This window comes from Maylandia zebra, linkage group LG5 (genome assembly GCF_041146795.1).
Source record: "Maylandia zebra isolate NMK-2024a linkage group LG5, Mzebra_GT3a, whole genome shotgun sequence".
Lineage (NCBI taxonomy): Eukaryota > Metazoa > Chordata > Actinopteri > Cichliformes > Cichlidae > Maylandia > Maylandia zebra.
Genome location: NC_135171.1, coordinates 32,510,681 through 32,537,684, shown reverse-complemented (window position 1 = coordinate 32,537,684; position 27,004 = coordinate 32,510,681). Strand labels below are relative to the sequence as shown.

The 27,004-nt window shown below is 39.1% G+C and overlaps 1 protein-coding gene across 4 annotated transcripts in view; it reads right to left on the bottom strand.

The window, feature by feature from the left end:
* Positions 1 to 27,004, bottom strand: part of arhgef10la (Rho guanine nucleotide exchange factor (GEF) 10-like a) — a 114,983-nt gene that overhangs the window by 10,118 nt on the left and 77,861 nt on the right. For all 4 annotated transcript variants that reach the window (XM_023155086.3, XM_023155087.3, XM_012918184.3 and 1 more), the window contains 4 exons: positions 13,313 to 13,399; positions 7,808 to 8,022; positions 6,792 to 6,949; positions 3,958 to 4,100 (listed from right to left, as the gene is read on the bottom strand). In XM_023155086.3, the coding sequence (XP_023010854.3) occupies positions 3,958 to 4,100; positions 6,792 to 6,949; positions 7,808 to 8,022; positions 13,313 to 13,399 (603 nt within the window). The remainder of the gene's footprint in view (positions 1 to 3,957; positions 4,101 to 6,791; positions 6,950 to 7,807; positions 8,023 to 13,312; positions 13,400 to 27,004) is intronic.

Sequence of the window (27,004 nt, the reverse complement as noted above, 5' to 3'; positions counted from 1 at the left end):
ATGGGAGTGACTCAAACCTCCACAGACTGTTGGAGTTTGTGGAGCACTGTAATGATACTGAGACTGGATGTTGAGTGCCTGAAATAACGAAGCCAAGCTTGGCAGTTTTCGAGCAAAATGAAATTTGTGTATGAATCAAAACAAACAAACCGAGCTCTGTTTTACTCTCATAGTCAGATCCCCTACTGCGTGACAATCTACTAAATAAAAAATCCCTTGATTGGTTGAAATTTTCTTCATTTTCTAATCAATGAAGGTGTTTCAGAGTCCCGTCGTATTCAGCGTTCCTGCTGCTACCAAACCCTTTCCTCTGACGTGATGTGAATGTAAACAGGGTTATAATTTTAGTAATTTCGTTGTTTTTGTTTGAGTGAAACAGTTTAATAACAAATAAAAACACTGTTCCCTCCACCCCGACACACACCTTCTGTGTGTGTTTGGTGTAAATAGGGTTGGTCGGTGTGAACATGCCTCACAGCGTGACTGTAGCAATTGTATGTGAAGAGACACAGTGGGTGTGGCGGTGGGGGAAAGAGTTGGTGGCAATCCTTTTTAGGTCAAGAGGGGGGTATTTTTTTGTTGCAGTGCCAACTGAACGACATCTAGGTTGAGCTCTGTTAGTCTGAATACAAGAAAACAAACAGCTGAGAATAACACAAAAGCACACTTCTTAAAGCTATATTTATTTTCATGGCCAGCAGGAGCGACTGCAAGGTCGACTGCATTAGAAAACGCTCCAACTTCTGACTTAAAATAATACATCAATAATTTTTTTCCTGATGAGCATGTGGTCTCAATCCTTACTTTTACATCTTGATTGACAAGTCACTTCCTAACCACGTAGCCTTTGCTGTCACGACCATTTCCAAAAAGTTGTAAAGTGAGGGCTTGTTGTGAGGTAGTTGATCACTCTTACTGAAAAGAAACAGCCTGATAGAGATAGATAACTCTCTAAAGCAGCACCTTTAGTCTTGCCACACTTTATCAACTCCACCAGTCTGAAGCTAGAAAATCTTAAACTGCATAGGAAAACCACAGAAACGGTCAGCACATTATTAGAACCCTTTGAAAGCTGCATATGTAAACATTTAAGCATGTAAATGTTAGATCTGCAACCTCTGAACATATTTTTGTAAATGAACACAAATATGGATTCACTTCTAAAACCTTACAGAACTTCACAACCAACAAGTGAAGTCACGAGGGGTCTACACATTTCAAATTCAGTCTATGCATAAAACAGATGTGTGCCAAATTAGAGGTGTGATTAGTGGGAACTAATGCTGATCTTGGCAAGGATTGGATCTCTGCTTCTGTCTGAAAAAACATTTTAGCACCACTAACAACTCAGACGGCAACGGGCGTTTTGATTAATATAGGCTAGATTAGCATGAAATTTTGCACCGACCTAGATGGATCCAAGAGGTTGAATCACAAATAACGATTAAATGATGATCCATTTTCATAAACAGGGAAAATCTGTTGAGGTTGGGTCATAAACTGTACTTTGTTTTTAGAGCTGAACAAGATAAACGGCGTGCTATCTGAGCATTGAGAAAGTTGTCATTGTTATGCTAGTATTTGCATTTTGGTTAAAATAACACTCATCTTGTTTTCAGCTACAGATACAGCAGTGAAAAGTGCCATTTGGAGTTTCTTTGAACTACATAAAATATCCTTGTGTGATAAAACTGATAGCTGCTTCTGAATTTCTAAATGTGTTCTTTCTTCTATTATTGCTTTCTCCTTTCCTTACAAACATGGTATTTTTAAGCATTTGTCAGCACTATAATTTTCATGTACTCCACTGGGCTAGAGTGAATATAATTAAATAATACAAAGCTGAGAGTCCATACAATTTTGCAAGTGTTATGACAATCCTTTGGGGATCTGCTGAAGGCAATTTCAACACCATAGGAAGTATTTTCTTGTTTACCCAAACAGACTAAAAATGATATATTTAAATAACACTGTGCAGCCAAGGCCAGATTGTGAACATTTAAAAAGACTCTCACGATGAGCAGCAGGGTGCATCAAATGAAACGGGGCACGTGTCCAGCAGAGTCACAGATAAATGATTCAGAAGTACAAATCTCACAAAGTGGTGAACATCCATGTGGGGAAACAATGAAGTGAAGTAGAATTGAGTCCATGACCCTTGAGCCTTGAACCAAGTCACATCTCTTCCTGTAGGTGCCAAATACTTCTTGTCTAGATCCTGGATATGCACCACAGCCCCTGTGAAGTCAGCCCTCTTGAGTCCATATTAGTGAGGAAGACAAGGTTAGCAAAGTAGTAACCAGAGCTGACCTGCTAAGCTCTGTGGGAGATACTGTGAACCAGAACTGCGTGGTCATTCAGCTGATTAAGCTTGTGTCTCTGGAGAAGTAGACTACGGGAAAAAAGGTGAAGGAATAAAAGGAGACACTAGCTCGACTCGATTTTGAAGCATGCTGAAAAAGCAGCTATTTTTGATTTGAATATCCAGATCTGTCACGTGATGTTTCTGAAAAAACCAAAAACAACACCTATAAAATGTATCTTATATAATTCTGATTTTTGAGGAAGATGTTTTTTTTCCTCTACATCAGCAGTTTTATGATAGGCATAGGGGGAACAAAAACATCAGTAATTGCAATTGAAATGAAGGTGGTACATTTTCTACCGCTTTCTCCCCCCCGAAAATGTAACTCATTTACAATGAAAATGAAAAACACTTTTATATGAAATGAAATGAAGTGAATTCTCTTAATTGGTATTGTTTCTGTTTGTTAGTTGTTGTTTTTTTAATTAAATTCAGCAATTAATTTTATATGTCATAAACTTTTATTTACCCAGGAAAGGTTGACTTGGTACACATGCTCATTTAAGCTAACACCCTGTCCATTTATACAGCCATGTAGACTTACATCTGGGAGCTATAATTAAGCAGTAATGGTTTGCAGTTTTGCATCGGAATACCATATTAACATTACCCAGAAGAGTTTGTTTTATGTCATTCATTATTGTGTACCTCAGCTGGAGAAGTCACCCAGCTCTAAACCGCTAATGACGCGCTGTACAGAAGAACACCTTGGAGAATGACTACACGAAAAATGGAAACAATGACAAAGGCAACTAATTTTCTGGAGAGAATGGTACACATTCTGTGCCGCAACTTTGAGTGGCACAGAAAAATAAAACCATTTTCTGAGCAAGAACTCCAACAAACACTGTATGACTCTACAAGGGGTCTGTGTCTCTGTCTATGCAGCAGCTCCAGGCAGTAAATCTTGATTACATCACAGATTAGAATGCTGGCTCTCTAGGATGGCTGCATAAATCTTCCCAGAAAATGAAAGGAGTGTAAGTTTGCATTTCTTCAAATGTTGCAGAAAACAAAAATAGAACAAAACCACTGTAATGTGGATTTTCACTGAACTCATTTATTTGCTCGCGTAACCTTTTGGAAAAAGTCAAAGATAATCTCTTTGAAGTTTATTTCTTAACCTGTTTCTTAATATGATGGGTAACCGTGATGAGATGCTAAATCTAGATGCAGTTGAAAATATAACATTAACTAATATTTCTTAGAACAAAATATTAGCAGGGAACATAAACGGATGTTCTAACAACTGAATTTTAGCATGCAATAATTTCTCTTCTGTCATTGGCCATGTGGAAATGAGATTTCACACAGACAGGGAGTGACAACAGCTATCAGCTCATCAGCTACTTGCTAACTATATCTGACTTGTTTCAACCAAATACATTTCTCTTTGTTCTATGGGCTTTTTCATAACGCAGATTTACTATCAGCTGTGGAAATTCAACAGTATTCAAATACTAACATTAAGTTTTGTGTTTTGCTCTGTTTTATTTAGTTTGAAGCAATGTAGAAAAATCACTGGCTGTTCACATTTTTAGCAGTTGTATACACTGCCAAACTGTATGTCCAGAGACAGTTTCTTTATTTACCTGTGTGTTGAAGCTAGATATTTCCATGACTGTGACAGAGTTCCCGCAGCTCGCCCACACTGAGTCGTCTAACACCAGCAGTGTCCGAACTGACTCTGTACCCAGGCTTACACATCTACGGGATTTAGGGTCCCAAAGATCATCTGAGGAACAAAAACAGTAACGAAATGAGAAAAAACAAACAAACAAACACCACAATGCTCAAAACTACAACCAACATGTGAGAAACCCCTTAAAATCAGAAAAGGCTATTATCACAGCTAGCCTACAGTTATATTAATAAAGTCTGAACACATGCCCCACTTCTGCTGGAGCCCTTTCACACTGAGTAAGGCAATTAAAGTCAATTCTTCCCACTTGTACCACAGCAAGTTAGCTTGGTGTTTATAACACAAAAAAATAAAAAAATAAATATAAATAGAGCTCTTTAACACTGTTGAGCAATTACGAAAGCTTCAGCGGAGAGGGTTCACGGAAGAGATTTGCTTTGTTTTTTTCATTCTACTGAACAACTGTGAGAGAACTACAGGTTGACTGAAGATTGTGGACTTCCATTTGAAATACCACACACTGTGTCTCACCACACACTGCGTCTCGCCACACACTGTGTAACGCCACACTGTGTAGAACAATGCTTACACCCTTGCCACCCATATCCCAACGAGCCTGGTGTACACTTTAGTGCATTTCCTAACATCTTTATCACCAGGTCTTTTGCCAATTAAAAAATAAAACAAAACAAAAAAAACTGAAATTTTGGCTCTCGACACCTCATCCTCGTTCTTTGGTTCATCGGTGTGAAAATGAAGCAGAGTTTTAATCACGGGGCACACACTGTGGCTACCACAGAAGCACATTATAAAGTAAATTACACGAGAATTTCCTTTGCTATGCGTTAATGAAGCAAAATTAGAGAAGAGTGCATCCAACCAGTTAATTAACATTTTGAATTGTTTATTTCTGCCTTTCAGTGCAGAATAGCTTTACAATGCCTTCTGACTTCCACAGGTTAATTGTTTGGCATGTTATAAAGGTCATTTTTTTCACCTTTTCAAAATTCAATCTTGTAAATGTCCCTCTGGCCACTATGGCGAAGGAATGCCACGCCGTTACTTCTCTCTCTTTAACATATGGTCCAATCTTGTTGCAGTAAACCAAACTTCCCTCCCACGTTTTGTGTAATATTACCATCGCAAGAGTACATGATATTCAACATGCACTTCACAGTGAGATAAGCTGCAGAAGCATGCTATTTATTGTCAACAGTTTATTAAATGTATTGACAAAGGTTTCAGCTGAAGCCTTGGTATATCCTGAATGCTGTAGACTCGTTTTCAGACAGCAACATGCTAGTCAGGGGCATAAATCTCTAACAGATGTGCCGAACCCACAAACATTCCTGGGCAACCTCCAGAGCTCTTCTCCTGTCCTCTTTTTTAAAAAAATTTTTTTAATGCAATGCATGAATAGTAATATTTAATCGGTATGCAGCAGCTTGGTGTAATTAATCATCTTTTCTGCTTGGGAGGAGAGAGAAGCACAAGAGGCAAGCAGGCAAGCCTGTTGACATACTGTGGCCAGGTAAAAGGAATCTGGTGATAGAGCTATTGTGCTCCTGCTGGCTGTGAAGACTGCAAAGCGCTGCTGAGATGGTGTTAAGCCCCCTTGGCCTTTGCAATGCCTGACTAAACATGGCATGCCATCTACCACATGGTGTAGTGTTATTTTCATACTTTCAGCAGGTGTGAAAATCACTGGGAAAGGGAAGTGTAGCATACTGAGAAAAGTGATTCTATGGCAATAATTTCAAATCTAGTCCTATATATATATATATATATATATATATATATATATATATATATATATATATATATATATATATATATATATATATATATATATATATATATATATATATATATATATATATATATATATATATATATATATATATATATATATATGACTAGATTTGAAATTATTGCCATAGGAGACATATATATATTACATAGAATAAATCATTTTTATTTTTAGATTATTTTATCTAAACACACACACACACACACACACAAATTTGCAGACCAAATTAATGAAACAATTTACATTTGAATACAATAGATGTTTTATAAATACCTAATGAGAGAAAACAGCAAACCCATGTGTACTAATTATTTCACTGCTGGGAAAAATATTATTGTTGATTAACGATCCCCATTAGAAATCAACCATAAAATACTCTTTAGCCCATTTTGGTGTCACGTCTCATTAGGAGTTGACATCAGTGCCATGCAGGTGCCTATCTGTAGAGGCACAAAAAGACCTGAAATATGGGATGACCTCACATGAGTAAATAACCAACAAAGTAATCTAAATTTAATTTGTTGTTAAAAACAATGCTTTCTGCCTGTGTAATTGGGACTGTTTTGGAAAAACAACACACATTGATTTCATAAAGGAGAAAACCTCATTTGCCATCTCTACAGGATATACATGTTTTTTTTAAAAAAAGAAAAAACAGCATTTTTGGCATTTATTTAATATAAATATGCTTTTCTTTTTTTTTTGCCTGTCCCATTTTGCTCTTTTGCTATCAGAATTATTGTCTAAAGGCGAAGAAAGATGCCCAACGGATATGCATTTATGTTCTGATGTCTTTATCATTTTATACCCATTACAAAGGGCAAACTACACCCAGTGTCAATTATACATCCTTAACTTCCTTAACTAGCACACAGACACACACACACACACTCACAGACAGATAGCCACCCCTCACAGACACTAAACTATAGCCAATCAGTCTATGGAGCAAAGCAGCTTCAGGAGCACCTTACCACTGTTATTTCTTCCATAAACCATCATGGTCCCGTTCCGCAGTCCTGCAAACAGGAAGCGGGAGGAGTGCTTCAGGCAGAGCACAGGGCACTCCTCTGGGTTATGGAGGGTCAGTAAGCATTGTGCTGCAGTGTCCACACTGCCATAGACCAGCACTCTGTAAGAACAACAGCGGCACAAGCCAACGTGATAAATGAGCATCATTTGAAATGACAGAGTGGCTCATTTTCATGTAGTTTGATTTAAGAGTGCACGGAGCATTGAGTATGTGGGACTACTCCGTCTTTCTTGTGTTTGAAATGCCATCTGAACTTTGCTGCATCTTATTGTCTTCTTCAGGATGACAAATGCACATCACATTTGTTTCTTTCTGACTGAGAAAAAAAATGTTAAGTCACATTGGAGCTGACAAGCTGTGCTAAAATGCTGAAATTGTGTTTTTTTTTTTTTTATTTATTAGTTGTTATTATATCTTTTTTCCCCTTGCCCCAGAATAGACACTTACACTGAAAAGGAATATGTCAGCATAAACAAACTGCTGACATATCAGTTCCTATGCAAATGACTAACACTAACGTTAATAAAAATAACTAAATTTATAAACATAGGAGTTCTCTCTGTCTAAAACAACAACAACAATTTATGCACTGTAACTGTGACAGGGGACTGAGATTAAACCTATCCCCTATCTCACACAGTGAGGATCAGAAGGTTTATTATTTGAAAATGAAACAGTGATCTTAGCTAAAGTAGCGGTATTGATGCTGTGTTGAGGTTTCATCTCTGATATCTTGCTTTGATGAAATACTGACAAGCAAATCTATACTGCTAGAAATCCCAGGGGACCATCACAGAGAATAATACAGCAGATTATTTTAAAACAGAAGATGTCAGGTATACCCAAAGCCATTTCCTCCCTTAACTTTGAATTTGTGCTTTTTCTGTTACACTAAGCATAGCTTTAAAAATTGGCCTTTTCTGACATTAAACCTCTCTTATATTTTGTGTCGCTCACCGGCCATCGTCTAATCCAACACAAATATTGGAGCCGATTGCCGAGGGTGTCTTATGAACTCCTGACTCCACTTCGTCAGTCGGGGAAGGTAGCGGGACATATTCTAGACATCGGACTGGAGAATCTACTTGCAGGCTTTTTACAGCCCGTGGGATGGGTCTGTTGAGGGAAAATATCTCTATCTGTCCTTGGGAACCTTCTGCTCCACCAGCCACCTGTAGAAAGGAAAAAACCTTGAGTGAAAAAGGTTGAGACCTCATGTTAAGCGGTACCAGTGGACTGAATCATAATGCCACGGATAATAAGCTATTTTGCTGAAAAAAGGACACCAGTAGCAGGGAGCACAACCGGAGCAGTTCTCTTAGATCACAATTGCAGTGTATGTTCACTGAAGGCAAGAGGATAGTATCATGATTAAACATTATCTACCTGACAACAATGTAGACCTAAAAAAAAAAATCGAACCAATTATCCTGTTAAAGCGTTCTGTTTGTAGCCCAAACTCACTCCCTTTTATATTCTTTAGGCTATTAAATACCATTATATAATGGATTCACAATGTCATCGCCAGAACATCAAACAAATCTTAAAACTTGTGCGATCTTTTCATCAGTGAAGAACAGAGGGTTCTGAAAGGCTTTGAGTTGTTTAATCATGATGGTTTTTGTTACTTTACAAGATCAAGTGACTGATCTATTGCAGGAGTCCGTTCATTACAAAGAGAAAAGAAAAATCATTTTCAATTAAATGTACTGACATCTGATATTAACAAGTCCAAGGTCACACTAAACATCTGAGACGCTGCTCTCAGTTCTAATATTCAGATATCAGAATCAGAATCAGAATCAGAATACTTTATTGATCCCTGGGGGAAATTATTTTTTGTTACAGTGCTCCATTTTAAACCAACATTAAGACAAGACAGACAATACACTAACTAAGAATAGTACAATATATACATATATATACATACATACATACATAAGTCACTCATAAATAAATAGTTGGAAAAGAAACATGTGTAGTTGTAGCAGTAACCAGTGTGTTAAGTGGATGCGTTGTACAGGGAGATGGCCACAGGCAGGAATGATTTCCTGTGTCGTTCAGTGGTGCTTTTCGGTAATCTCAGTCTCTCACTGAACGAGCTCCTGTGACTGACCAGCATGTCATGGAGTGGGTGGGAGGTGTTATCCAACATTGTCTTTATCTTGGACAGCATCCGCCTCTCCGACACCACCTTGAGGGAGTCCAGCTCCATCCCCACAACATTGCTGGCCTTATGGATTAGTTTATGAGTCTGTTGGCATCTGCGACCCTCAGCCTGCTCCCCCAGCATGCAACAGCATAGAGGATCGCACTGGCCACCACAGACTCATAGAAAATCCTCAGCATTTTCTGGCAGATGTTGAAGGACCTCAGTCGCCTCAAAAAATAGAGACGACTCTGGCCCTTCCTGTAAAGTGCTGTGGTGTTTTTAGCCCAGTCCAGTTTATTGTCAATGTGTACTCCAAGGTATTTATAGTCCTCCACAATGTCAACATTGACCCCACTGATATATACAAGGTTACAAACTGAGCTATTGACAGCTCAGTTTCGTGGAGGCCCGATGTGGAGAAAGTTTTCACCAATCAATGACTGTAGATGTCGCCCACTTTGCTTGATGCTCCATAAATTTGTCATGGGTGGAGAAGCATCACCACCCATGACAAATTCCTCAAGGTGATTGACACCCTGAGCTGTAGCTAAAAGTCTGCCTCAACAGAAGCTTGATATCCTGTGTACCACATTTTTACTGCGCATTTATTGGTCTGTGAGTAAGCCTGTCAAAACCAATGCTGAGAAAACTAAAAGGGCAGGAACCCTCCAACCTATCGCTGATGCAATTCCAATTAAGATGACATCGCTTTCATTCCTAAACAATTAAAGTGTCACTTTGAGTTTTCAATATGATTTCATTACTCCTGTGAGAAGCCAAGGTAGATGTACATACAAAACACAATGCTGTTCTTGGAAAAGAACACACACAGCAGCTTGCTGCGAGACAGCGAGGATTTATTCCCTGTATGAATCACATCGTGCGAATGTGACAGGAGCTAAATATAGTCTTTAGCTCTTCTCCTCCACGCTCACCCTTATTTGCATGCAATCATTTGTTTGATTTGTATCAGTGTGCAGAATCTGGACAGGAGCAATCCTTCGAGCTCTTGAGAAGGAGCCAGAACAAATAATGCTCTGTTGCACAGGGTGAAGCGACGATAGGGAGAACTTATCTTGCAGGAAGGAGCCCAAAAATGACTTCAAAGGACTGTGGAAACAGAGCCAGAGGCCTAGACCCCTTCATCCTGCCTCTTACACAATTTAACATTCACACGTCCACTTGTACCTCCCAAAACCCAAACAGCCTTAGTTTAACCTATCCAGGGAATCTGTGGTGTCCACACAAAGACTTATTTAAAGGGACAGATACATTTGGAGTTATGCCCTGGAAAGAATCTTTGCCTTGGAGAAAGAAAAACAAACTTTCTCTGCCAGCATTAATGAGATTATTCTGCAAACCGTGAGGAGGTGTGGGAGAGTGGTTATGATGGCACCCTCTCCTAAATTCTTTTCACCACACAGAATGCAAACCATGGGTCACTACATTGTTAATTTCCTCTGAAGCTGTTATATTTTTAAGTTTCTCATGAGCTATGAAAGGTAGCTTGTTGAATAGGTGCGTAAAGAAAACGCACAAAACCAGAATTCATTAGGCCTTTATCTAAAATGAGAAGTAGGAAGTTGGGGAAAGTGGGACAAGGAAGGTGAAGGCAAACAGGGAAACACTGGGGTATCAGTATGATTAGACACAATGTCATTACTCTGATCAAAGCACGCAGAAATCCCCATAGCCCATCTCACTTTAACATGATTAGTGTCATCCCTTATTTGACAAGCCTGCCAGGGAGGTAGAACCAACTGGAGGCGGAACACTCAGCCACTAATTATTCGTCCTGGTTCCTCAGGCCTTCACTATCTTTTTCTTTATTGGAAACCATCTTTTTGTTACACTTGGTACCGTACTGTATGGAACAATCACCGTGATAGAAAAAAGAGGACCAGTGTATTTACTACTCAGGAGCTGCTTGTTCTGTCTGCAAGGTTGGTTTGCGTACTGTGCACCACTGCGTAAGCAGAATGCAAAGGAAATTCACTCCTGAGACTTTAATTCATAACAAAGAAAAATTACCTCCTGAATGGATTTTTGTTATAGAAAACATTCAACACAAAGGACTCTCAGTCCTTTAGTTTCCACAGGGAGATATTTTGAACTTATGGAAGAGCAATAAGAGTAAAAACAATTTAGAGTAGTTTTGTTTCCAAACAAAATTATAAATACGTCAAGAGATACATTTCCATTTTTTACCGAGCAATGTTCCATCTGAGTAAACCCCAGCATTTTCTCTTTTGAAGCACACTTATATGATGCTCAAGAGAACTGAATGGGAAACTTGCACAATTTTAACTTTCATTGTTGGTGTGATTTGGAGTTTCATTTGCAGTGGCCATTGTACATCATTTATTTATTTTCTTTCAGCAAATTGCATCAGTACATTAGTCATGATTTTCAACTTGGACATTTCACTCATTAAGATCTGATATGTCATTCAAGTGTCCTGGTTTAAAATAGGCAGCATTAACACAGCACGCCCCAGATAGTTGATTCTGTTCAACAGGACGTAGAGTTTTCAGTGGGAGAAACGTTTCGTCACTCATCCAAGTGACTTCTGCAGTCACCTGGATGAGTGAGCATGCATCAAGACATTACCATGGCCTGCTTTTCAACTGTGGGAGAACCCAGAAGAAGAACCCAAAACAAGCACAGGAGAATAAGAACAAACCACATAGAAAACTTTTACTGTAAGGCAAAAGAAACTTACATTTTTAGCTTGAGCGTCACCAAAATTGGAATTTAGTCCCTAAATATTTGACTTAGAAATGAAACCTCTGAGGCGATGACCTGAAAATGTTTCTAAATAACCGAGAATACGAAACGGCCCGCAAACCTTTGATGGTCTCATGCAAAATGCAGTTAGTTAACTGAAAAAGATTTCAATTCAGACACGGTAAAACTGGAACTTTGAAAGAAAACATTTAGACAATGTGGGTCAGCAGTTAGAGACCTGGGGAAGTTCCTGAAGTTTTAGAAGAGCTGCAAATTTAACAAACTACGCCTACAGACGTCTAAGAAGGTCTGCAGATGTCCTTCTCACTCTGATTTGACAGAACAGATGGTTTCTATTTAATCAATACAACTGTTTCTTCTAGTCTAAAGCATTTCCATCTACATGTACAAAACCGCGTCTCACTGCATCATTACAAGCATCAAACCAATCTTCTCTGAATGCCTAATTCAAATTCATGATTTAAAAAAAGTACTCACAAAAACTGTGTGAACCAACTTCAGCTTTTTTAATACATTAATCCCCCTTAAAATGTTTATTTTACCTTATTTTAGGCCACTCTGCTCTAAAAAAAAGTAGAAAGTTAGATCAGCCTGTTCTCCTTTAATCACTGATATCAAAAGACCCTAAATGGTAATGGCACCATATCTCCTCCTCATCTGAGTGAGCATCCAGTCTTCTTTAGAATACCAACACAAAAGCAATTAAGCCTGAGACACTGTGCCATAGTCTGTCTCTTGGAGGGCCTGTACTTGATTTAACCACCCTTCTCCAAAAAGAAGGGGAAGAAAAAATTAAAACTGGAAGATTAATAGCAATAATAGATTGTCTGCATCATTTTAAATTCTCCCCGTCTTTGTAGATTCAGCTAAATTTCCACAAGTCCCGAGACACGATGCGATAGTCAGGCTCTGCAATTTTCCTCGCTCGCCATGAAACATTCTGCAGCAGTTACTCCACGGTAGCCTTTTTACAGAATGAATTCACAGTTTTCAGGCGATATTTTGCAAAATGAAAAATGTTGCATATCCTGTTCTTAGCCTTGAGATAGATTTTTTTATTCGCTCTTTAATGAATGAGAGGAAAATTTAGGAAGGACATTTAAATTGTCATGGTAATTGTGTGAAAAGCTTAAATAATCAGTACCAATAAAACAGGCATTCTTCTCCCTTGAGTTTAGTCAATGGACATTAAACAGCGTCTGTGTGCTTATATACACTCCTGTACAGACAGGTGACAAATTAAAGGAAAGCCAATATTCAAGCGTCAAGGTCACTGTGTGCTGCCAGAACTTTACTTGTCCCACCTTTCCTGTAAAATCTACTCGCTGTTTTGATGATGATAGCAGTTGAGAGCACTATCTCCAATAGATGGCCAGTTTGGTGGAGATGTGGTTTTTAAGGTTATAGCCTAAAGCACTCCAGATGAGATCGCCCCTCTCAGGAACTAAATGTTTCATCACCACCATCAGATCTCTTCATTTTCAGAGTGAAGAGTTTGTTTTTTTACTTTAAATGCCTGTAATGTAATGTCTGCATGCGTGTATAAGGAAGATGTTACTTACCCAGAGGTATCCTTGAGGTAAGGATGTACTTGCTGCAGAGAAGCCCAACAGTGCACAATGAACGGGATTGTGGAGAGCAGCTTCAAGCTTTAAGAGACAAAAATGAATATTGCTTATATAATGTATTTATCACGGCTCCATACCTTAACTTTTTTTTTCCTTTTACACTGACAGAACCTTGTTATATACTTTCCCACAAACATTACATATTACATTCATATTACATCATCACCCAATGCAAGTTTTACGCCACAGCTGCCTTAAATCATTTTTTATGTTTCTGGTTAATCCACCAGTATGTGCTAGCTTTTTAATCAAAATTATATTTTTAATGCTAAAACATAATTATTGTTATTGTTATTGTTATCCATGAATTTTAAAATTCATTAAAAAAAAAAAATCAGTAAAGCAAATCATTACTGTTTGATTAAAATAAAAAATAAAAATTGTTTTTGTGGTTGAATATCATGCTTGATTAATTTCTGGCTTTCTGGCATCAAAAGTGGTTTTGGAATGGTTAAAGCAGACTAATATTATGCTTCTTGAAAGTTTTGCCCAAAGCCCAGACCTCAACCCTATTAAAAAAAAAAAAGTAGCTTAAAAGCTGGGGCTGTCCCAACGAAGCAAATAAATAAATTCTACCAACACCGCCAAAAAGAGTCGTCAAATGTCTAGCCAGGATTATGGAAGAAGCTTGTTGATGGCTACCAAAAATTATTTGGACGAGCTGGTTTTATGAGACATTTAACCAAATATTGGTAGGGGTATATGTATACTTTTGACACCGTGCGTATTAGAGAAAAGCCAAGACAATTTCAAACTTGTTCATCCAATTCTTGCTTTTTTTATTTGCTAAACGTTTTTGCTGTACAACTATATAACCTTTAAAAAAGAGCATTTGAAAGACATCCTGAAAAGGCCAAAATTACCATGATATGCATGCCCATGATGAGTATATGTAAACTTTTGATCACAACTGTATATATTCTTTTTACTCGTTTGCTGTTGAAATACTCTTGAGTTGAATTCTAAGAACACTGACACAGAAAAACACAGCTTTTTCCATCCAATGTCCTATTATTATATAACCAGCAGGTGTTAAATGTTACTTTGCATTCTGCTACCATTGGCAAGATCAAAAGAACAACACCAAAACAATGTTTGATGTTCCAGCTATTGTTGGAGGCAACCATTGGGGTTCTAGTTTAGTTTGAGCTTTCTTTATAAAAAAATGATTGGATTTGTTACTTTTCAGTTTAGTTTTTTTCTTTTAGTGCCCTCAGCTCCCTTTTTATCAACTTATTCGCTCTATGAATTCTTTTGCTCAGTGCACTTTATACATTTTGTTTGGCAAACTTTGAAACACAAAAATAACAATTTAAACATAGAGAGCAAAGGCAGAAAAGTGAATCTCCTTATTATTTCCACGTGCAATAATTTTGCAAAGATTATTCCCTTAAAAAGTACCTGGGATTTAGTATAGCTGCTAACTTTACAATATTAACTTGTCAAACTTGAATGCACATTGATGTGAAAGACAAAGTACCTGTCAAATTATCAATACAAAAGAGCTAATAAGTTTTAAAAAAGTAAAATAAATCGAAAGTTATTTGACAGGTTGTAAATGAGACATTGACATTTGCAGTGTGGAGTCTATACCCGATCAAACCCCCAGCTTCTCTAACCTGCAGTCTGTCATATAGGAAATGATTACCATTTTACTGTATGACCGCTAAGGGTGGACTGTGTGACAGAGAGAACAGCTAATTGTGTGTTGTCGGGATGATGGGAGGTGACAGTGGGTAAGGTGCTTCTTTTGAGAATGGTGGGAAGGGTGAGTGAAAGTGAACAGAGTGTCAACAATAAGAGCTGCGCGTCTTTAACTGTCGTCCTCTATGGCAGCAAGCATCAATCACAGGTAATTTATAGCCACCCTTGTCCAAGACCCTCCCTCTTTTCTCTCTTGTTGGGTGTGTTTGTAAACACTAAACAAAAAAATGGTAGTGGATAGCTCACGGCTCCCCTCATCTGCACTGCGAGGCTATTTCTCCACTCCCTCTGTGTCTCTCTCCATTTATTCAAATTCACCCCACAGATGCATGGCTGGTCCTCTCTATCAATCTTTCAGTCCCAATTTCCCATTTCTCTTGCATCGTTCATGCTCTTTTTATCCCTGCTTTTTTCTTCTTTATCCCTGCCTCCCCACCCCTTTTCCCCTTCTGCAAGCCCTCCGTCAAGAGCTGTGAAATGTTTTTTGATAGGTAATTAAGTGGCAGCCATAATAGGTATCCATATGGAAGCCCTGTGGTTAAGAGAAAGAGAGTGACGGTGGACCAGAGGGACAGGAACACTATAGCTTACGGTGCTGGCAGCACAATGGTGGTTGGAGTTTATCAGTCACCTGAGACCGGTAAGCATTGCAGGCCAATCTTCCCAGACCTAGATTACTTTCTGAGTTAGCAAAGTCAGTCTGGCAGCACAAATGGGAGCAGTATTCAAAAACAGGAATGTGCATTCGGATCATTCGGATAAAGAACTAATTTGTAAATGAAGAGGCTCCTTCCTTAATGAGTTATCCACCATTCGAAAAATTTGACGCCTACTCTTGTAAAAATGATTGCGGGTATAAAGAGGAAATCTCATTTTAGAATATTGTATAAGTAATTAGCTATTTGCTAATGACCCCTTATTATGCTTAAAATCTTAAACAGCACTTCTTTCCTCATAGGGCAATTATTTAATTCCACACAATCATGTGATAATTAGTGCGAGTCATATTTTCTATATTATCAATTTGAAATGAAGCTCTTCAACAGCTACATGAACAATTTGAGTGGAAATAGCTCACAAGGCCTGATATACACAAGGATACCAAGCCAAGGATAGATCTGGCTCTCATTAAAGTGCAGACAGTGACTATGATCGATACAGTAAACCACTGGTCCACTTATTGAAGTTCTTTAAGCAGCCAGTGGAAAGCGCACGGGTGAGCATAACAACAGAGCCTGTAAGACCACTTCTACCTGTGAATGTGCAAATTATATTGACAGGCACCTAGGAAATGTGAGCCTTCAGCAATGGCCATATCACTGGCAATCCCAATGCTAATACCGTATCAGTGAGGCCCCATTTAAAAATCAATAAGATCCAAGCCTTCTCAAAGTCTATTGTCAGTCTCGTTTATCGCACATTCTGCGTGTGTGTGCCTGCAGAGCTGTAGGTGTGAAGTTGAAAAGCTAACGCTATTCCCCTGCGCGGGAGGCAGGATGAGAGAGGAAGGTGAGCCTGTAAGCCAGCTGAGGGAGGGTTGATGGAAGACTTCAGGGAACACGGGGGAAGAAAAGGGAGGAAATGGGCAGGTGAGCTAATTAAAGCAAGATTTGTTGATGTGATGAGAGCGCGGCCTCCCAGCTGCTGGTTACCAATGAACAGAATAGGATAGAATAGCCCTTTATTGTCACCGTACATGTACAATGAAATTGTGGGTGCTCTGAGCCAGCTGTGCCAAAATAAAATATAAAAAGTAGACAGCGGGAATAAACAGCAAACAGGAGAAATATATACAATCAAGAGGGACATATACAAAAATAAAAGAAAGGCACATGTTAGAGAACAAGTTGCAAAGTCCCCCACCCATTACCCCAAGACGGCGCCAGCCCAGATGCTGGCTCCAGGTGGCAATGGTAAGCACGGGAGCTTTGTTGTTCTTCTGAAAATAAATGTGAAACGTGTGTAATTAAATTACAATCCTACAGGGAAGAATGGATGGGACCATTTATTGTTATTGTCTTTTATTTACTGTGAAGATTTTGCCTAGTTGGTGTACACGCTGGTACAGCTCTTGGCTCTGTGCAACAACAACTGCAAATGCATGCAGTGGTAGAGATTGGTAGTGGTCTAATATGACAGGGAGGCACTTTAATGATTCATGCTTCTGGCTGTCAGACTGTCAGAACAGTGTTCCCTTGCAAAAGATGACTTCTCCAAATCCAATTAATGTTGTTATACTTCCCAAGGCTACTCAGGTGCACTGTTTTTCCTTACAGCAATGTTCCTCTGTAAGCACAGTGAAACCTGCTTTCAGATATGCGGGAGATTTACTACACGTGGGATTTTTGACAATTGCTTCCCGAAAAAAGTCCATGCATCATATTCACTAGGGTCCTATAATGTTATCAACAAGAAGATGAGACACGCTGCAGCCAGCGTTGCATTGTTTGGCCTCCGCTACACTTATATATGCTTTATTGGAAAGAGAGCTTTATAGTCAATTATGATATATTGCCTTACTAGAAACTCCTGACCACACATTTCTGGACCTTTTTAATAGACAAAAAAAGTATTTGGAAACGCTATACACTGCACCATGGCCTTCTGAAAATCAAATAACAAATATTATCTCTTTAAATGGCATGCACAGAGAGGGCTGGGTGCTGTATATTACACCCAGAGAAAGCAAATATGGCTGTACTATTTTTCTCGGATTCCATAGTCACAGTGACTTCCCCCAATTCCACATACCAACAATCTTTTACACGCACTAACAAGCACTAATAGAAAACTTCCACTGTTTATTAACTGGTAATTGACTGACTGGTGTTTGCGCTCCCTCCCCACTGCAACCCCACTGCCTAAGGCTACAGGCAGGATGGCCGCAGAGTGAATCGCCAGTCAGCCTGAAATTGCTTACATCCAAAGCCTTGCTACAGGTAATGCACACTAAACAAACCACAAATATAAGAGATTTTTCAAAGTTTCTGCTCAGATTATCAAGAAGGCAACCCTGACGCACAGGTATTTCTAAATAACACGATACTGACTTGGTTAACCACATTTCTTCGTCTTAATCTGACCTTTTATGTCAGTGTAGCACTGACAAGCGTGTCTTCTATTGAGCGTGCTCTCTACATCTAAACGTGCTCTAAACTTGTTCACAGCCTGGTCCCGGTTGAGTAAGTGATTTCTAACCTTGCACAAAAATTCCCTTGAAACTCCTAATATATTGGATTTGTTCTGTGCTTGAACTAAAGTACAAAAAACAAATACGAAAATTACATTTTAAAAAAGAAAGTAAATCAGTGAGTGTAGTCAAAGGAGATTGCAAAGAAAGGCGTCTGGACTTCTTTAAATTACTTGAAGACGTTTCACCTCTCATCCGAGAAGCTTCTTCAGTTCTAAGGTCAAATGGTGGAGAGTCCCAGATATATACCTAGTGGGAGTAACCCCCCACAGAGGGACAATAGGACCCCCTGATGATCCTCTAATCGCCTGAGCCAAGGTGTGAAACTGGGTGTGGGTCCCAATCAGCCAGAGTTTCGGGTGTGTTCATTGTGAAACCTGGCCCCACCTTATCATGCGAATTCCTGAGATCAGATGGCCCAGGATGTGAGTGGGCGTTAAGGCGTCTGGGAAGGGATCTCAAAACTGGATTATAGAGGGCAGAGAGTTGGTGTCGGAAACCCCCGCCTCTGTTCAAAGATGGTCGCTCACAGTGGACATAGATGGCTTCTTTCACTCCTCTTTCAAACCATCTGTCCTCTCTGTCCAAAATGTGAACATTGGCATCCTAGAAAGAGTGTCCTTTATCCTTAAGATGCAGATGGACTGCTGAGTCTTGTCCTGTGGAGGTGGCTCTTCTGTGTTGTGCCATGCGCTTGTGAAGTGGCTGTTTGGTCTCTCCAATGTAGAGGTCTGAGCATTCCTTGCTGCACTGTACCGCATACACCACATTGTTAAGTCTGTGTTTTGGCGTTTTGTCTTTCGGGTGAACCAGTTTTTGTCTGAGCGTGTTGCTGGGTCTGAAATACACCGGGATGTCATGCTTGGAGAAAACTCTCCTGAGTTTTTCTGATACACCGGCTACATAGGGGATGACAATGTTGTTGCGTCTGTCCTTCTTATCCTCCCTCGCTGGTGTCTGGTCTTCTTTTCTGTGCCTCTTTGCTGACTTTAAGAACGCCCATTTAGGATAGCCGCATGTTTTGAGTGCTTCCTTTACATGTGTGTGTTCCTTCTTTTTTCCTTCAGGCTTAGAGGGAACATGTTCTGCCCGGTGGTGTAGGGTCCTACTTACTCCAAGTTTGTGTTCCAAAGGGTGATGGGAGTCAAAGAGTGTAGGTAAAAATTGAGTGTAGGTAAAAATAATTTACAGTGAGGTATACACAACGCAGTCTGAACACACACACAAACAAAAGAAGAAAAAAATGTTACAAAGACATGAAAGACAGATGGTGAGAGCTGAAAGAAACAAAAGACAAGGTGACATTTAGCAAATGTTCAGTGAGAATTTTTGACCAGAGTAATGGAGGAGGGGGAGGACAACCAGAGACAAGATTTCAACTACACAAAGTGAAAGCATGTAACAACTATGCCTACGCTTTGTTTTTTTCTGTTTCAACGATTCAATTCTGCTGGTCAGCAGGTGGCACAACGGTCAAAATCCCATCAGTCCTTGGTGTGCTTTGCAGTTCTTTTTGACACTGACACGCATAAAAAAACAAAACGATGATACAATCCAAAGCCTTAATTATCCCTTTATCTTTTTATCAATTTACAGAAGAATCCTTGTCTATTAATCTAATTCTAAATGATGTACTTTTTGGTTGTTGTCTAAGAAACTGAATTTTGAAAAAGAAACAAAAAAAGACCATGAATACATTTGGAACAAAGGAACTCTGACCTCTGTCAACCTGTAGTTTTAATACCTCCAAGATCACACTGGCACACTTGAGGACAGTTTGGGTAATCTATTTGAACTACTTAATACTAACAGAGTGACGAGACAGTCCAGTCTGTTAATTTTATTATTGTTTTTTTAAGTAAGCGGAGGCTCCTTTTACACTACTGACTGTTGGGCTCATATTCAACAGGGCCATTCTGTGTGACAGGTACATATAGGGAAGAAGGGACATTAGTTTTGCACATTTTACCCAAAAACAGAGAAGAGCTGTGTAAATAAATTATTGGCACGGTGTAATGTTGCTATAGAAACAACTGAGATATTATTTTACTAATAGGGAAATCTATAAGTAAAAAAAGTATATCATGAATATTTAATAACAACTGATGTTTTTTTTAATGGTGACAGCAAAATTGAACAAAGACCTGCAGAGTTGCACGGAGTAATCTCTGAGGTTAGAGAGAGGTTAACTAACATATTTATGTGCTTGCTTCTTCCTACCATAAGAAAACTCGGGCTGAATCACAAACATGGACATTACATCTTAGAATCTCTTGTCTATTCACTGGTAACTATTATATGCAAATCACAATTTGCTGTAACTAGTAAATTTTAACTAATATTAACTTTTTTTAAACTTATTTTTTTTCTATTTAAAAGGGAAAAGTAAATGGACGCTGAAACAGAGGTCATTCAGGTTCAGGTTACCTTATTTGTACCTGCAGGCAGATTTTGTAAAGGTCAAAGAGTTGGTAAGACAAAACATTTCCATTGCACATACATGTAGAGTATACCATATGCACACAAAATTTCACAAACATAGTGCTTGTGGACAGTCACACTCTCAAGACATGACCATATGGCCACGGCAAAGTGTTGTTTGCTAATTATCACTCTTGCAATTTATCATAATCTGTCATGAACCTAATACAAAAGGACAACAGGATCAAAGCAGAAACTTGCTGTTAATGTTATGATTTCATGAGCTAGATGTCACCCTGTGATTTAAATTCCACTAGCATCAACAAGCAGAGATCAAAGGGCCAACCACCTGCTGTGCTTGCAGGCCTGCGTTACACTCAGAATATTCAAAGTCATTGGAAGACAATAAGATTAAACCATCTGCACAAGAAGGCTGAGTAGACAACCTGATTTTTAATTCTTGATAGGTCCGTATCGGGCCTTAGAGGTGGTTAGGACTTGCTGCAAAACCATATGGCTATCAGCTTATTATTAAAACTGGCTCAGGACATTTCCTCCAATTTAATAACCACTGTCTGTACAGTAACGATTCCCTGTCTCCCCTGGCTATGCCACAGATCATATCAGCAATAAGTGGAATGAAGCTGGAGAGTGGTTTTGCATATCTCTGCTCAAAGCCACAGCCTGACATTGGTAGGACATTACAAACTCATATTCATGACTCGACTGAGATTTTATTCCTCGTGTCCTTCACCGCTCCTGGCTGAACGATTGCAACACGCTCAACAAATGTGATGCAAATTCGCTGTGTCGCTATGCCCCCTCTTCACAGATACACACACACGGATCCACACACCCACACCGCTGACTCCTGCGGCCATGGCAGTTCCAACTCTGGATGAAAGCGGTTGTACTGCCCCTGCATTAATGGGTTCAAAAGAGGACTACGGGCTACTGTGTATTCAATCACTTCCTCCATCTTCCCTTCCCTTTTGCCAGAGACAGGAGATATCCGTACTGGGTCCAAACAAGCTTGGGATCTTTACTCACCTCAAACACAGAAACTGACACAACTGTGTGTCAACATGGGGTCCCAGATGAAACCCTGGGCATAAGACTGGACAGGGCTTTCAATAATCCTTAATATCAGATGGCAGGAAATGCAGAACAAAGGGAACCTTGGTGCCAGCTCAGTCCTAGCCATTTGGTGGCTGTAACACTTTTGCCAAGGAAGCTGTGCACATCAAGGAGTACCTCCCAAATTTGAATGTGGCCCTTACAATCCTTGGACACTAAATCTATGGTGGCCTCTTTGGCATAACATAAAACAAACATAAATCTTTGGTTCTTAAACAGGACTTCAAGCACCATAGGTTAGGCCAGTTATCTCAATTTCTCTTCTTCTTCTGTTACTTTTGATGAACATATACTTTTCTAACCATGATGTGATGATCTTAGATTGGTTAACCTTCTTTCATGACTGAACTGAACGGCAAATTCATGAGTTTCCACAGTAATTAAATGAATTGAACAAACATTCTGAAAAACCTGAAAGCTAAAAGTAATCCTGATGTTTGCACCTTCATAAAGAGAGATCAGAATGCAAAGACAGCCTATCCTTAAAAAGCTTACCAGTGGCCAACAACAAAAAATTAAGCAGAATTCAGAGCAGTAGCTCTGCATGTCTTAAAAATATGAAGCAGAAACACTAATTAGACAAACTGGAAAAGCAATATAAGGAGAGAAGCTATCACTGCAATAGACAGGACTTGTTTAGCACAATAGGAACTCAAAGACAAGACGGCCTTCATCCCTTTCCCTTTGACTCAATACAGCTTTTTCCTATCATCCTTTCCATATTGATGTATAATCACAGAGGAAAATGTGACCAAATTAGCACATTTAGCAGATCTGCAGGATTTCCCTTCTGGGTACATAATTTGTTCCTGCATGCTATCTTGACAAGTACAGAGCGAGCAGAAACCCAGGGCCCGAGAAGGAGAACTCCACTCTGAGGCATTGCTAGAGTGTCTATGATTCACTGTAATTAGTATGTTAGCTGTCACAGCAACGGATCAGGCCCTTTGCAAATGACCTCACTGTCAAGCAGGGGTGTGGCTGCTCTATTCACATTTATACAGACACTGCACTGCCCTCTTTTGGAAAGGAGATTGCTAGGAGGAAAGCAGAGGAAAGTGAACATTGCAAAGCCTTTAACTAGTTTACAAAGACTATGCACAGCATGTGTAAATAATAAGAAAACTGAAAATGCATTCAGTGAAAGACTCTTGCTCCACAGCACTAACTGTGACAGCAAGACCACCGCAATCCATTCACTACACTATAAATTAAAATTTTCAAATCCTTTTCACTGTTCCTAGTTCCAGCTGTTTAGCAAATTAATTAAAAGCTAGATACACAGGCGGTAATGATGACATAATTATTTTAACATGCAGGTAGTAAAAAAGCCTTTCAGAGTTTGCACTATTTATTTCGAAACACCGCTGTTTATTTCAGCAACTTTAATGCCTGCTCTGGCAGGCCAAGCGGTATCGCCCTGCTGGCCAATAAGGCAGGGAGAAAAGGTGGTTACTGTTAGTGAGCTTGGCAGCCATTTGCAATACAATACAATAACTACACAATACAATAACTCCTCTCTGGTATTATGTTGTTAGTTAGGTTGTATATACAATACAAAAATGTTTCCCCCTGAAAGTCTGAAAGAGTACAAGGTCAGCATCACTTATTATAAAAATAATGTGCTTTAGGCTTTAAACTCTTACCTTATCTTTCTTTTTGTTTTTTTTAGTCTAGTACATTTTTTTCCACAGGTGCTTATAAAATTGTAAAAAGTTCCCACTTTCATAGTCAGCTCCTGTTTGTAACCGTTGATACAGAATTTAAGAGAGATCCAGACACACAGCAGTCAATCCAATATTATACGAAGCACCTTCTAACTATTACATGACTTCAATAATCTCGGCTGCTGATGCTGCTGACCAACAGCAGGGTAGATACAGATCTACAAAGAAAGCATGACCTCTGGACACTTTGGTACATTAGCCAAAATGTTGGCAACTGTCACAACTCCCCCAGAGTTGTTCTCGGCGAATGCCAAAGTTTGACTTCTGCCCTGACCTCAGAGAGAGGGCTCTTTGATCGGGAATGTCAAGCAGTCTGAAACTGCAGGTTGTCAATGCCCCCTGTATTTGTGACAGTGACAAGTTTGGTGTGTCTGGGGTTGGGTTTTGCTGTGCTGAGCCGCAGTGACCAGAAGAGCCAGCTCTGGCGACAGATCTGCTGTGATCCAGCTTCACACAGAGAAATTAGACTGACACTTCCTCCTGCTTTGTTATATTCTGCATGCCAAACACTCCTCTGCCCTCTCTGAACTCAGAAGATGAGCATGAACAGAAGTGCTCTGTTTTTGTGGTCAGGACAATGGTCCATGTTTACAAAGCTTCAGATAGTGGTTTAAAAATAGAGCAATTACAGCAATCAGTTACATCTACTAATCAGAGGATACAGTTTTTATACCAAATCCATTTTAAATACAAGTTTGCGGATTGAAACAAACACAAAAGCAGTTTTAAAAAACAGAATGTGCCAACATCTATGCATTTAATGCTTAAGACTGCAATTATTCGAACATATAAGCAAGAACTCCAACAACGCCGGTTATCCTGTGAAAACATCAGCGTGACGCATAATTTGTGGTGAGCATATACAATAAATCTTCAGAATCTAAACTGCAAACCTTGCAAACCAAAACAAATCTAGAAGCTGCGCACATGAACATATTAGCCTTATTTGGGGTTAAATCAAAAATCAAAATCAAAGTGCAGTTATTGGTGTTAGATCTGAGCATCGCTGCAGCAAAAAATTATGAAGAAAAACTTATTTGAACTTGTTGAACATCATTATTAATATGACCCAATGTATGTTGAGTATCCTAAATTTCTAATGCTTCACTGTGCTCAGTGGACAAGTTAAAAGTCAGAAACAAACTAAAGAGTTTGTCTTTATTCACTATTTAGTTAAATATTCCAAATAACAGTTAGATGCGGAATAACAGTCTGAATTATTTTCCCCTTCATTTACCCAACTCAGAATTCTATGATTGACTAATCAAGAGTCAATTTATAAAGCCTCAGACGCACCTGATTTTGTTTTACAAAATTGCAATCATTGTAAAAATAGGGACACACGTTTCATTTCCATTCCGGCAATTATTAATAAATTGATGTAGAAACTTTCTTAAATGTGACCTGCTAGGCACGGATATGGCGATTTATAGAACTACTATGAAATGTGCCTGTAAAACAGTATTGATGATCAGTGATTAATCAACTGAGGGATTAAATGAAGAGATTGTTTACAGAGGAGCAGTGGCTTGAATTGAAATGGCACTGAAACTAATTAATCACTAAATGTTCATGAATGTGCCCTGAGAAACATTTTTTCCGAATATGATGTTGACTGAAAAATAATAAGATAATCTGTGAAGCGACCACAAACAATTTCTTCACCTTATATTGCCCTGTAGCTGGGACGAGGTCTACTGTGAAGTATTTAAAGGTTACACAGTTTATAGCCACTTATAAGAATCACGCATAAATGATAGGGGTGCAACGATACTCGTATCGATATTGAACCGTTCGATACAGTGCTTTCGGTTCAGTATGCATATGTATCGAACAATAGAAATTTTTTAATTTATTTTATCAACTTTTCTTCTGACGATGCTGTCTGTGTTGAGAGCTCAGTGGATCTGCGTTCGACTGCTCCGCCTAGGCTGCACTGTCGAGCGCAGATCCACTGAGTGCAGGGCAAGCTAGCGAGACAGAAGTTAAGCTCTCCTTGCAACATGGCAAATTGAACCTCCCCCACCCTCTTTCAGATCTGGCCTTTGGAACTATTTTGGTCTTCATGTGATGTATGACCCTGAAGGTAAGCGCGTCATGGACAAAAGTAAAACAGTATGTCGGATGTGCCACGCAATGTTCAATTACATTGGTGGGAACTACTGCGTTAGCGCAGTTAGCTCGTTAACGTGTTGACGCTGTCCAGCCCCACGCACGGGGCGAACCGCGGTAGCTCATTAATGGAGATTTGCCGTGTTGTGGCGTTAATGTCATTTTAGCGAGATTAACGCTGACAGCACTAGTGGGAACAACGAATATGACTGCACATTTACTCCGACATCATCCTAGTGCAAAGACAAGTGGAAGCAGACAAAAACAACAAGCACGCATGCTACAAACTTTACCCGAGTCATTTAGACAGCCGTTAGCACATGATTCTCCTTATGGGGACCTGATATGTTTAATATGCTGCTGAGAATATAGCCCAGAAGAAGCGTATAGTATAGCTTTTATTTTGGAAAGAGACATTTCTCTGTAATAAACTCTCTTTTCCAAAGATGAGTGATTTCTCGATAAGATAGATTTATTTTTTTTATTACTTTGTTGTTTCAGCAACATTAAATTTAAAAACTGTACATTTGAGTTAAAATATATATTTATAATTATAATAAATGACAAATTAAAAAAGCGTGAACATTTTTTGTATCGAAAAACTATCGAACCGTGACACCAAAGTATCGAACCGAACCGTGAATTTTGTGTATCGTTGCACCCCTAATAAATGAATTATTTTAATTCCTTTGTTTGCTTTCTAATGTTCATTCAGAATCTGAGAACTGCACTATGCATTGAAAAAATGAAAAAGAGACTCATGTTTAGTTACGTGAAATCTAAACACACTTGTCAGATATTTGGACAGATGCTTCAAAGTTAATGTCAAGCCTTTAACAATATAAGCAAAGTGATCTTGATGAGGATCGGGTCTGAGAGAGATCGATGTGCTCTCTCGAAACAGTCTCAAGCACTTACGCATCCTGCTGTTTGTGTTTTTCTGTTTGCCAGAAGGATATTACTGCAGAGTTAGAAGGGGAGCCGCTACGCCTGGGTGGCTATGTGGATAGAACAAGCTTTTAATCCATGCTGGGGCATATTTTCTCAACAAATCAGAGAGGTGGCTGAAGCTGCTACCTTGAAAGGTAGCAAATGACCTTCAAGAAAAACAGAGGGACAAGCATTGCGTAACTTGCCAATTTGATGACTTTACCTTTAAAAAATTAGAATAAAAATAGTCTAGAGGGGGAAAAGGAAATAAATCATCAGAAATGTGTTGCTACAGGGGAAGGCCACCTTTTCACACTGTCGTCCTTTTTTATCCATATTTCATAACATTGTGTCTCATCTGTACTGTCCATGCACACACACAGAGCCTTCAAAGTGAACTCTTTC